This window comes from Triturus cristatus, chromosome 3_1 (genome assembly GCF_964204655.1).
Source record: "Triturus cristatus chromosome 3_1, aTriCri1.1, whole genome shotgun sequence".
Taxonomy (NCBI): domain Eukaryota; kingdom Metazoa; phylum Chordata; class Amphibia; order Caudata; family Salamandridae; genus Triturus; species Triturus cristatus.
The window spans coordinates 451,100,971-451,114,710 of NC_140583.1; the positions used below are offsets into that span (position 1 = coordinate 451,100,971).

The window sequence follows — 13,740 nt, forward strand, 5'->3', positions numbered from 1 at the left end:
GGTATTAGACATCTCAGAGGAGTGAATGTGAAGGAGGAGTCTCAATCTAAGCAGAGCAACCAAAAACACTTGGCCAATCAGTTATGTTGCAGATCTCCCTCGTTTTAACACCATGTATGTGGGATAGACATCTCTACGCTGGTATCAAGGGTATTTGAAATAAATACAATGGCGTCAGGTTAGTCTTATATAGTTCTACACTCATGGCCACCACTTCCTTTAACAAATTAAAAATTCCGGCAATTACTGGTTTGGAGGGTATTTTAGAAATACCGTATAACCTCCTCTTACCCTTTTGCAACTAGAAAACAGAAAACATTCTCTCAAGTCAAAGTTTCAGTGTGACTGTACATAAAATGCATTTGTTTATGTCCAAAAAGCATTAGTTGCTCAAACTATTATTTATTTAGAAATCTGTTTATTGAGTTTTAGATGGTATACAGCACATCATGGAGCAGAATAACATACAGCATTAGATAACGTTTAGCGAAACATTCATATCAGTGTACTATTAACTGCAGTAATGGGTACATCTCTTACGTCCCTTCCACACTGAAGGCCCCCATGAACAGGACCTCAACTGCTGAACCGCGGTATATCTTGAAGTGTTACCCTATGTGGGGAACTATAAGTTAAAGGCATTACTGCTGTGTCCACTTCCTTCCGGTATTATACCATAAACAGATAACCCATTCCTTTATCAGTAACAAGACTACGCAGTTGGGAAACTATCACCTCTGCAAAACATCAACTATAAGAACAACAGCAGCGCCCGGTGTTTGCCCAAGTATCCTCTTCCCATCACCCCTCGGGTCACCTCAGCTCAAGCCCCGCATCCCCTTGTTCAAGATGCTTTACAGACGGTATTGTGTGTGTTCCTATGCCTCGCCACTCTGACTGAAGCTACGGTACCTTGCGTCGCGGTCCTCTGCCAGGCAGGACAGCTCCTCGCCATCCAGCGCGGCTCCCTCAGTGTACCCCTCATTGTTCTCTGGGACAGCCGATCCCAATTGCAGCATGGATTGCAACAACTCCTCCCACTGGGCTATGGGTGTCATCCTGAACCCCAATGTTTCCTCCCTCCGGAGGGCCACACCCTCCACCTTTGCCCAGACAAGGAAGGAACCGCGCCACGCCTTTATGTGTGGTAGGGCGTCCGCCTTCCAGCGCTTGGTGAGAAGACGCTTAGCCACCACGATCCCTAGGTCTATGAATCTAGAGGTGACTTTTGTGGAGGGTGTTCTGTGGAAAAGATGCAGCAAGTAGGTTGACCACTCGAATGGAATATCGCGCCCTGTGCACTTGCAGAGCGCCTCCTGTACCGTCTGCCAGTAGGCACTCAACTCGGGACAGCTCCACAGCATATGGATCAGGCCTGCATCTGGCTCCGCACAGCGGGGGCAACACGCATCTATACGGTGAAAGTATCTGTTAATAGATGCGGGCGTGAGATACGCCCTATGTAAGATGAAGAACTGAATTTGGCGGAAGTGCATGTTCCTAGGGACTCTCTTCGGGCCCTGCAGCACCCCGTCCCACTCTTTGTCGGTCATGGGACGACCCAAATCTGCCTCCCACTTTCCACGTAGCGTCACTAAACTCATCGCCGCGTGTGTTCGCAGAGCCACCGCAAACCATTTAACCAGGTGTCTCCCTCGCCCCATAACATGAAGGTATTGTACCACTAAATGTTGCTCTGGCTCCTCCCTCAGGTCTCCCAAGTGCTCCACCAGCGTCTCCACTAAGGCCCGGTGGCGAAGAAACTGGCCCAGGGCTAGACCCGTCTCCTCCGCCAGGGCGGGAAATGAAAGAATAGTCCCATCTCGGTAGAGGTCCCCTAAGGTGTGGACTTCAGCTGCACTCCAGTCCTCCAACTCCGAAGCCCCAAGCATCCCCTGCCCACCAGGGGAGCCCTCTAGCGGTATAGCCGGGGCATAAGGGACCCTAGATCAGGTGAGACGAAGACAACTAGCAGCAGCGGCGCAGGCCTCGCCATCCCCGCAGCCGGATGGAAGAGCCCAAGAAGGTCAGCCAATGAAAGAGGAGGGGTCACCGCAGTTGCAGTGTCTTCGCGGCCTCTGTCTGCCAGCCAGCAGGCTATCCACTGAAGCTGTGCTGCCAGATAGTAGTGTTCGAAACATGGCATTGCAAGTCCCCCCTGGCCAACGGGCAGACACAATTTGGGCAACTCAACCCTGTGTCGCGCGGCACCCCATATGAAATCTCGAAGGGATCGCGTCAAACCCGTTAAGAAGGATGCCGGGACATAAATGGGTAGGTTAGCAAAATAATACAGTAGACGGGGCAATATCACCATCTTAACCAATGCTATTCGGCCAGTGACCGAGAGAGGGAGCATACTCCAAAACTTCATCTGAGCCCTGACTGCAGACACGGCTCTTCCCAGGTTGCCTTCCAGAAGATCTGCTGGTTGGCGGTATATCTGGATACCCAGATAGCGAAAGGTATCCGGTCTCCACTGCACCGGTACTCCCCCAAGGCAATAGCTAGGATCCCGGGTATCAGCCCCGAACGCATAAAGACATGACTTGGCGGCGTTCACCCGGAGCTCTGAGAGCACCTCAAATTCATGCAGAATGAGCTCCAGAGCAACAGGAATACGAGACACGTCCCTGACAAAGACCAACAAGTCGTCCGCATAGAGGGACACCTGGTGTATTGTATTGCCCAGTGGGATGCCGTCAGCCAGTTCTCTGCGAAGTGTCGCCGCCAGTGGCTCCATCGTGAGCGCGAACAGGAGGGGTGACACCGGACACCCTTGTCTGGTGCCGCGACCAACAGGGATGGCGTCAGATATGTACGGTCCAGTTCTTACTCTCACTGTGGTGCCCTTGTACAGGAGGGCTGCGAGCTGAAGAAAGCCGAGGCCCAACCCGAAGTGTGACAATGTCGCCACCAGATATCCCCATTCCAGGCAGTCAAATGCCTTTTCAAGGTCTAAGACCAGGCAACCTGCCCTGGGCCATTGCTGGACACTGTCCGTTGCCATACGAAAAAACCGTCGCAGGTTAAGAGAGGTGCTGCGTTTAGGTACAAACCCATTTTGGTCTACATGTACCAACGCCAGTACCACTGGCGCCAAACGCTCCGCCAACACCTTAGCCAGGATTTTGTAATCCGTATTAAGTAGGGCAAGGGGGCGGTAGGACCCCAACTGGGTGGGATCCCGCCCAGGCTTGAGCAGGGAAACCAGATAGGCCTCTCGCATTGATTCAGGTAAAGCACCTTCCTCAAGGGCGGCCAGATAAAGAGTGTGGAGCTTAGGTATCAGTGTTTCCCTGTAGGATTTATAATATTCCGCCGGGAGTCCATCGGGACCCGGCACCTTTCCAGAGGCCAGAGAGGTGACCGCATCCCTAACCTCGTCTGCAGTGAGGAGGCTCTCAAGTGACTCCTGGTGCTCATCCGGGACCGTGGGTAGGTCAGCAGTCTCCAAAAACTGGTCCAAATGGTGCGCCCGCCGACCTCCCGTCGACCGATACAAGGATGTGTAATGTGCTATCAATGCCTGGTGAATTTCCCACTGTGTGTACACCAATGACCCATCGGGTCCGCGTATAGCCCCAATCGGGGTATGATCAGTCTCCTGTCAAAGAAGCCAGGCCAGTAGCCTCCCCGCTCTATCTGACGTAGCATGAACTCGTGCCGAATGGGCCGCATAGTTGTGGCAGCGCAGGCGTTCCAGCAATTCGGCATGGCGCGCCCGAAGTCCCAGCAGTTGGTCTGAGTCTCGGCTGCCGCCCTCCCCATGTAGCTCGCACGAGAGCAGGCAAGACTCCAAAGCAGCAAGAGACATCGCAAGTTGCTTGCGGATGTTCCACGTCGCGCCCAAACAATGCCCCCTAATGCAGGCCTTGTGGGCATCCCACTCCAGCAATTCACTGCTTGTGGTGCCTTCGTTGAGGTAAAAAAACTGTTCTATCGCAGTGCCTAAAGAGGCACGAAATTCCCCGTCCTCCAGGGCCGCTGATTGGAGGCGCCACGTAGGAACCGGGTGGCGGTCAGGCCTCCACTGAAGATTAGTTGCTCAAACTATTATTTCAAAGAGACACAGTGCCGTATTAAACCCTGTGGATGCCCCAAGGTAGTTGACATTTCAGGATCCCCTTGCAAATGATCTCCTAATACGTTTTTAATTTTACCAACCAGCACTTTTAATAAATTAATTTTATTACACAAAACTAAACAGTAACAATTATAAATGTCATTAAACAAAAATGAATTGCAAACAATTTAAGAAATCTTGATTGTAATTTCCTTTCAAGATCAAATCAATATTATTTTGATCCATTCACGCGGGGGCCCTAAATGGAGTGTGGGGCCCATTGGCGGATGCCTACTATGCCTATTTGGTAACCTGGAACTGAAGACACAACTACACACTAATAAGGTGGAGCAGCATTTTTACTTCTTAATGTTTGAATATGTTCTGTCTGAACTATGGTTGAATTCAGCAATCTGCTTCCCAAAGCTCCTTGAGCCTGTATGACAGGCATTCAGTGTACATTTAAAGCTGATCTTGAATGCCCATCTACACTAAAGGGAACTAGAACTGGATCTGAGACGTAATTTATTTACTTTTACTCATTTATTTGTTTTCTTCTATAGTGCAGCTATACCAGAAAGGTGTTAGGTGCGCTGAACAAATATCCAGCAGAGATGATATTAAAAATAGTGGGAGGGGGGGGGGGGCGCGTTAGAGAGATCTAAACGTGGAGGGACGCGACCTAAATGCAACTTGCCCACCCTTTTAGAGCCACTGCAAACTGGCAAGGGTGAACCTTTTGCCCTAATCCTCCATTTTTTTCTGATCTCGTTTTTATTGGCCTTTGGTCTCTGTGCACTTTACCACTGCTAACCAGTGCTAAAGCGTGTGTGCTCAATCATTAAAACATGGTAAAATTGGCTTACACCTCATCAATTGGCATATTTAATTTACTTATAAATCCTTAGTAAAGTGGAGCGACATGTACCTCAGGCTTAGAAATGAAATGCTACCAGTGGGCTTGCAGCACTGATTGTGCCTCCCTCTTAAGTAGACCCGCAAACATGTCTCAGGCCTGCCATTGCAGACTGTGTTAAGTTTTAAACTGACATTTTAATCTGGCAAAATAACCCTTTTTCCAGGCCCAAACCTTATTTTTTTTAATACATATAGGTCACCCCTATGGTAGGCCCCAAACAGCCCACAGAGCAGAGCGTAATATATTTAACAAGTAAGACATATACTTTAAAGGTTTACAGTTCCTGGTTGTGAAATACTCTCAAATTTGTTTTCCACTATTGCAAGGTCCAACGGTCTCATAAGATAACATTGGAGATAATTTATTGTGTTTAATTATGATAACTTCCAGTTGGGAACAGGTAAACAGTACATTTTTTGTGCCTTTAAAATTCTAATGAAAAATCATCTTTTATGATTAAGGCCGATTTTTAATTACAAGTTTGAAAATGCCACCTCTAGAAAGTGCCATTTTACTGCCTTTGCCATTTATTGCGTGCAGCCTGTCTCTGGGTCACATGACTGGGTGCAGGGGGCAGTTGGTCTTGTGCATTCCTCCTAGACAGCCACACACAATAGAGAGCTAATGTGTACCTGGATGGGCCACCAGTGGCAGGATAGGAGGGTGGAGTCAGGTACAGCCCCACTTACATCTGAATAGGCTGTGTCCTGCTGTCACAGAAAGGATTGCATACCCCCTGTGTTTAGTCTGGAGCCAGGGCAGGAGAGGTAGGAAACCTAAGCACATCAAAGGGAATCAGTTTCTCCCTCTTCAAAGGAAGCACTAGGTATAAATATTAGACTTCAGACGCCAAATCTTCAGTACACTGCTGGACCTGTGGAAGACTCAGCCAGGGCGAAGTACTGCTGTGCTGCTAAAAGTACTGCTATGCTGCTGGAGTGCTGCCCTGAAGGACTGCTGCCCGGCTGCCCTCTTGCCTGGGTGAGAAGGACTAGACCTGCAACCTCTAACCAGGACCACCAGGGAGACTTCAACGGCTAGTCTCTTGTAACCAGCACCTGGATTCTGCAACTGTGAGCTCTACCCTGCCAATTGTGCCACCCCAATCTTGTTATCTTGGTAGTGGGCCTGAAGTTACTCTGCCAGCCCATATGTGAATCCAGCAGAACCAATGCATTTCCTCTGCTGTGTGGTGCAGCCCTGCGCAGAACTGAGGTGTTGCCTCTGCTGCAAGGATTCTCCCAGGTAAGAACCTCGCATCGCCTTGCAGTCCGCAGTCTCATCAAAACCACTGCTGTGTGACACATCCTTGACACAGGCCCTCACATTGCAAGCCTCTCGTCGATGGTATCCTTGACGATTGCGCAGGACCTCACATTGCAGCCTTGCAACTCCTCAGAACCGATGCTGCTCGATGCAGCTCTCAAACCTGGCATCGCCTTGGCTGCACAACGTATCCAAGATGCCGCACCTCGAGTCGCAACACTCCACAACAAGGACTTAATGTACTCTTCTTCAGCAGGCCTTACTGGTTACCTGTTGCTGGCTCGCACTCCACTAGTAACACGATTTTAAACAATTGCTCTCCCTTTAAGATCTGTTCGCTCTCTTGCATTGTTTAGTCTCTCTAACCTGCACAGTAGCTCTCTATGAGATCTGTATCCTGAAGGATAGCTCTCCTGTCTACTGACTGAGTGTACACGATCTGTGAAACATCCTTTTTCGTCTCTTCCTGCTATAAGTAGATTAACAGTCATGATATATGAATGCAAATGTACTTGAAAGGGGAAGCATTGAATTAAATGGAAAGAATTGAATTAAGATGAAAGGAATCCACGTCCCAATGCAGACCCAGACACTTTAACTGCCTCTAAAATCTATAGCACTTTGGCCAATTTGTAGGGGAACAGAACTGAAGATGCTTTCTCTTGCTTCCATTTTTGACAGGTTTTCTTGGGTTGTGGACCCCTAATACTACTGGGGAGCACCCTAATTTCATAGCACATGATGAAAGTATTGGAATATTTCATGAGTACCCCTTAAGAACTGACTGTAAAACATATGGCTATTTAGGCAATATGACATTTCTGCTGCAAAATACACATTCATTTTAAAGACCTTTGGGCAAGTGGTGGCTTAGAGTTGTAACTCCTCAACACTCCACGGAAAGACTCTTAGAGAATTATTTTGTAAACTATACCATTTAGCCCGATTTTTAAAAAAAATGTCTTTATGAATGGGCCAAGCAAAGTAACTGTGCCCTCTAAGTGCCATTAAAGATATGGTCTAAAGTAGTGAGAAGGGCCAAATATGTTTTTCTTGCTTCTGACTTCAAATGGTGGTAACGCATAGCATCTGTGTGAGCAGGCGCGCTGTGTAGTATATTATACAGCAGTGGTTCTTAGCCATTGGTCTGAGGACCCATGGGGATCTGAGAGGCCTACTCAGGGTGCTGTGGCTTTTTCACAGAATTAATATTAAAATTAATGAAGTATATGCAATGGAAGAAGCAACTTTGAAAATTGAAAACGTTTTCTACATTTAATTATAAATGAAACCAAATATTTCAAAATGTTAGCATTTGTTTAGTGTATACATATTTTTGTAGTTTTTTGTGTATTGTATGAGGTTAAAAACGTAAAAAAAATCCTTAGGTCAGGGGTCCCTAACTTCCGTTATTGATTGAGTGGGGCTCTCCGCATTTCAAATAATGATTAAATGAGGAGCCCCTAGAAGTCAAAAGGTTAAGAAGGTTAAGTTAAGAAACGCTGTTCTCTAGTGGCTTTCGTTAACAGGCGTTCTTGATGTATTTAGAATCTGACACTGCTTCCACGTTTCTCTTTCAGGTTGTTCATTGGCAGAGCCCACACATGCATGCGTACTTTCCTGCTCTTACCTCGTGGCCCTCGCTGTTGGGAGACATGCTGGCTGACGCCATCAACTGCTTAGGATTTACGTGGGTATGCAGCGTTCCATCCCTTCCAAACGTGATGACGCACGCTATTCCATAACTGACAAGCTTAAGTAAAAACACCTACATTTCATAGAAACAACACAACACACTGGTTACAATGTGAAGTATACAGATTACAACATAGCATTTTAATTTCAACCATACCTGTATCGTTCATTTTAAATGAAACTATTGTTACTAAAATGCATATTTTTGATTTACATTTCTTGTTTGAGTGTTGTCTGATGCACAGTAATAAATACTGGTATTTAAATATATAAATGAGGTTAAACAAGGCCAGTCATTGGTTTATTCTTTTGTTTGTGAATATCTTTTTCAGGGCTGGGCTTTTAGTGGGACAATTCATGCAGTTTTTGAGAACATTCAGACACTGAGACCCCTGGAGTGGTCAGGCAGTCTTGAGTCCGGAAACAAATCCCGGAAAATACCTTGGAGGTTCTATGCGCCTTTCGGCTCAGTTCTCTCGAGGACCATCTTCTGTCAGCTGCTTTGACTTCACAGCTGCAAATTTTCTCAACAACCGCACGAGAAGGACTAACGCAACCTCAGAACCCTGAACTGCATAGACATGCAGGATTACACCAAATGCACGTGTCCCACTAATAGTCCCCCAGCCCTAAAGAAAACCTTCAAAAACAAAAGATATTATGCCCTACACGAAGGTCGAAACGTGTCGGTGTACACAGTGGTGTGGCCAGGAGGTATTGGCAATCATAAAATAATCAATTATCCTATTCTAAACGGTGATGTGAATTATGACTTCACTGGGTAATGGTTAAAGATCTCTGACCACCAAAGGAAAGGGCCAACTAGTACCATCAGGACTCCACAACAGAGGCTCAGAATATGTACCCCTCAGTTACTAATAGTACCTGGACACTAGGTGTCACGTATATTTGGTGGGATTGAATATATTACATGTTCCACACTATTGAAGGGCAACACAAGGTCACTAATGTTTGTTGTGTGAAGTGACCAATATTAATGTATGTACATGTCCGTGCGATTTATGACGTTATGTGTAAATATTTGTCTCTTTAAGTACACTTAACTGTTCTTTTGATGATGTTACGTGTTTATATTTGTCTCAGTAATTACATGCAAATGTTCCTTTGTTTACTAATGAAAAAGAACAATATTCAACTTTATACATTATCCCTTGTTTTCTTTTAGGGGACCACTGAGCTATATAAGAATTTGACACATTTTTTTTTATATATATATTTTTTATTTGGAGATATTTCATCTATTCATAGTACATAAGTAAGAAACAGAAAGAAATTAATTAATAACAGTAACAACGTATTTATACAATTACAACCGATGTTTAAAAACCATACGTAGTTCATGAACTTAAAAGGTTTATAATGTGCGAGAATTCACATCATTAATTATTCAGTCTAATTTAACAATATTTTTTAAAAGCATATCCAATCCGAGAACATAGCAGCCTACCACTATAGTTTAACCCAAATCTTCCCACAAAGCCTTAAACTTCTTATACGAGCCGGCTCTTAAAGCGTACTTTCTTTCGCACTCTTTAATCCTGTTCAATTTACTAAATAGCTGTGTAGGGGTGGGAATGTCTTTCGATCTCCAATTTTGTAAATTCAACGAACGCGCAGCTAAAACCAGGATATAAATCTGTTTTTCTGTAATGTAGTGGCTGTAAACCCTGTGGAGTATGCTAAAACTATTGCCTGGGTATCTTGTGTCTGGGGGACTTTCAAAATATCATGACAATATCTGTTGACGCTTTCCCAGAATACATCTAGTTTCGGACATTCACAGATAATATGAGTCCAATTCCCCCCTCCCTGTAAATCGAAAGCAATTTGATGAAATCTGGGGATTCATTTTGTGTAGGAAATCTGGAGTATGATACAGCAGTCACTTAGAATGAAATGGCATCTGCTTCAAATTAGCCGCTTTCAGCAAGGAGCTGTTAAACTTACTAATCTGATTCCTGTCCATACTGGAAATATGCAATCCTTCCTGGTTTACCCATTTTTGTATGCTTTTTTGATACAATATTTGGCCCTCGGGACCGGAACAGAGAGACCCAACCGCTTATTGACATACGTTGCGTATGATTTACTAATTGCTCTACGAGCTCGCTAACGTCGCAAATATGTATAGGGTTAACCATTCGCAAATGACCATTGCATATTAACTCTACTGTGTTTAAGCGTTGGTTCTATTTCAGACCAGGTCTTCCAGTCTCCCAACAGAAAATCTCCTATTTTACTAAAACCCTGGTTTTTCCAATTGGACATATATTCTGGTTCTTTTTTTTTTTTTGATAATCAAATTTTTATTCATTTTACAAAATGAATGCACCAGTCATATCACACTATAAATCAATGATCGAGAAATACAGTCACAGAATCCCCACCCCCAGCATACAGATAATAATAAGACAAAGAAACGATGGAACCAATCAGGCCCCTTATGATTAGACCCACCCACCAACCACTTCTTCCATATTCTCCGGTATCTCTTGGGGCAGCCACGTGCTGCGTACATAACTTTCTCCTGTGTGGCACACAAGTCCACCCCACTCCGCCAACGTCCCACGGTGGGGGGATCAGGACATTTCCACAAGGCAGCAAAGTCTCTCTTAGCGACCACCATGGCCGTATTAAAAAACTGTTTTTCATTTCGTGACCCATCCAACCTGTCCGTGATGCCCAGGATCGTGTGCTTAGGGTCATGTGGAACCCCCCACCCCAGAACCTCAGAAAGCTCGACTTCGATGCCCTCCCAAAATCCCGCTAGGAGCGGACAGACCCACACCATGTGTAGGAAGTCTGCGGGATCAGGGCCACACCTGGTACAGGCTGAGGACGGACTAAGCCCCGCGCGGTAAAGACGTACAGGGGTGAGATATGCAGCATGTAGATAGTAGAGTTGCACTAAGCGCAGCCGAGCAGAGGCGGTGACCGTTCTAGGGGCCATAAGGGCATCTCGCCAGTCCTCTTCCTCCAAGGGGCCTACCCAGACCTCCCATTGCGTCCGCAGTCTGTCCAAGGAAGTCGGGGTGTTATTAATCAGTGTGCGATAAGTACAGGAAATGCCACCCTTCCCCAGGTCCCCGAACATAATCTGTGCTTCAGGTGGGCTATGGTCAGGCAAATGTGTGCCTGTCGCTAGGCGTGAGTGGATGGCGTGCCGCAGCTGGAGGTAGCGAAAGAATTGCGAGGGATGCAGCGAGTACCGGGCTTGGAGATCATCAAAGGAGCGCATGTGATCCCCCCCCAAACATCCCCTAGCTGTGAAATGCCTATGCGGTCGCAGGCCACGAAGCCCCGAAGCCCGGACACCTCCCTGAGCCAGGTCCCACGCCACAAGGGCGTACAACGGGTCAGTGTGTGTGTCCAGCTGGTGTATATTTTCTGGTTCTAATAATAAATCTTGCCCTATATAGATATCCGAGAAGAGGGTTTCTCCATTTAAAGTGGAGATCGAATAATGTTTGTATAGCTGTTTTTTCGGTTTAATACTCCATTGAAGGGTTTTATACCTTACTTTTTTAGGAGTTATTATTAAATGCATAACATCTTGGATTAGATATTCCTTATAAATTAAGTCTAAAAATGTATCTTACCTATTGGTATTTAAGTCCTTTGTAGTCCTATATGTGGTGTGTGCAGAGTTAGCATAATAGTACTCTTTCAAATTAGGAAGAGCTGGTCCTCCTTCTGGCGCTGGTCTAAAAAGCGTATCCAATGAAAGCCTAGGCGCTTTATTTGCCCATATAAATGTAGAAAAAAGACCTTGAACTTCCTTAAAAAACTTAATTTGGACTGCATTAGGAATAGCTAAAAAGAGGAAGTTACATATAGGCAGTATCATCATTCGAATTATGGCTACTCGGCCTATTATTGAAACTGGGAGGTCTTTCCACTTTGACAGAATATTCTTTATTTTATTTATGAGGGGGCTATAATTTAAAACATAAAGGTCATTAATGTTTTCTGTTAAGTATATCCCCAAATACCTCTTAGGCCGCCTATTAATCAATGGAACTAAATCCACTATTAGCGAGTCAGGTGTGCAATTGCAAAGCAGAATCTCTGTTTTAGATGTATTGATTTTATAGCCCCCGACAGATTGAAATTCCTTAAATAAATTAAATATTTGCATTTGCACTTCCCTTTCAGGTTTTTTTAAAAAAAGGCTATGTCATCTGCATATAGTTTAATATTAATCATTCCAGGCATTGGGGATGTTGTATTGCTTAAATTACGAATGGCTATGGCCAAAGGTTCTATAAAGCAAGCGAAGAGCAGAGGAGAAAGGGGGCAACCTTGACTGGTCCCCCTGAATACTCTGCAGGCCCCCACCCTCTTGCCGTGTGCTATTATTTGAGCCGTGGCCCCCTCATAAAATTCTGAAATTACTGTAAGCAACTCAGGGGCAAAAAACTGATTCTGTTGGCTATTGTTGAACTTGGCCCTTCTGGCAGGTTCACCCTTGAACTTTTTGCCTTAAGCTCTGACATATTGGTAGTGATTTTTGGCCTCTGCGCACTTTAGCACTGTGGCCTAGTGTAAAGTGCGTGCGCTCTCTGAGTGCATGTGGTGAGATAGGCCTGCCCTCTCATAGGAATGCATGGGGGATATGTGTGTCCATGGTAGTTCCTGATGTGATGGGAGTGCAGGGTCAAGTTTAGTATGTGCAAACTCGTAAGAATAAATGCTGCGCAATGATGTGTGCGGATTTATTATAACTTTAGGAGAAGTGCCACTTCTAGAAGTTGGCATGTCTGTGTGCTGTATGATGTAAATTGCCTGTCTGGTCTGTGATTGACAGGAGCTGAGAGGGCTGGGGAATTCCAGGAGCCACGGTTAGTCTGCCCGGTGGTGAATGGAGAGATCTGCATGTAGATGGGAGGGAGGAGTTGCACCTGAGACCTGAATAGGGCTGGGCCTTCCCTCCACAATGCTGGCTCCACCCCCTGTGGTGCGTCTGAGCACCTAGCCTGTCCTGTGTAAGCGAGAGAGGAGCTGAGCAAAACAAAGTGATCAGGAGCTCCCCTGAACCAGTTGTATCTGGTTCTCCCATTGCCTACAGTTGTAAAACAAAGGATTTAGCTGTATAAATAAGGGGCTGTGACCCCAAGTAAATGTTCTTGATCTAGGAGAGTCTTGACCCACTCACATACGTGTAGACCTTCAACGGTTTCTGGCACACCTACTAGGTGCAAATTAGATCTTCTATTGAAGTTCTCCATGTCCTGTAACTTGGATTTAAGAACTTCCTCATTATGCTTAAAATGGGCTAGTTCCTGTCCGTAGGTTGAGGTTTTATCTTCCAGACTGGAGACACGCTCTTCCACTTCATCCAAACGTTCCGGAATTTTCCCTATTGATTCTTCTATCTGGGAGATCCTGGCGTGCAGTGAAGCAATTTCTACAGCTTGTGAGATCCGAAGCTCTTTGATTTTAGAGAGGATCACTTCAAACATGCTCTGAATAGCCGGGTCAGTTTCTTTATTGCCATTGCTCTGAGGGTTCGGATTTACGGGCTGGTGTTGATTTGTAGGTCCCTCTGCGTCTTCTAATTGAAGAGTACAGAAAGATGTAGGAATAGAAACTTGTGGTACAGAAATTTGCGATGTGGTTGGAGCCTGGCTGACTGGAGTAGCTGAAGCAGCTGGAGTAGCTGCTGTTGACGTAAAGTGGGACTTAGAGAAAAGCGGGAACTGCTTGCCACAAACTGGGGTGGAGAAAGACTCCGTGACTGGCATTTTCTGGGAGGAGACAGTGCTGGTATGTA

General features: G+C 45.6%; 1 protein-coding gene across 1 annotated transcript in view; it reads left to right on the forward strand.

Moving 5' to 3' along the window:
* The window catches only part of HDC (histidine decarboxylase), a 211,196-nt gene that overhangs the window by 115,292 nt on the left and 82,164 nt on the right, over window positions 1–13,740 (forward strand). Inside the window, exon 3 of the mRNA XM_085644258.1 lies at window positions 7,832–7,945. Within this exon, the coding sequence (XP_085500384.1) occupies window positions 7,832–7,945 (114 nt within the window). The remainder of the gene's footprint in view (window positions 1–7,831; window positions 7,946–13,740) is intronic.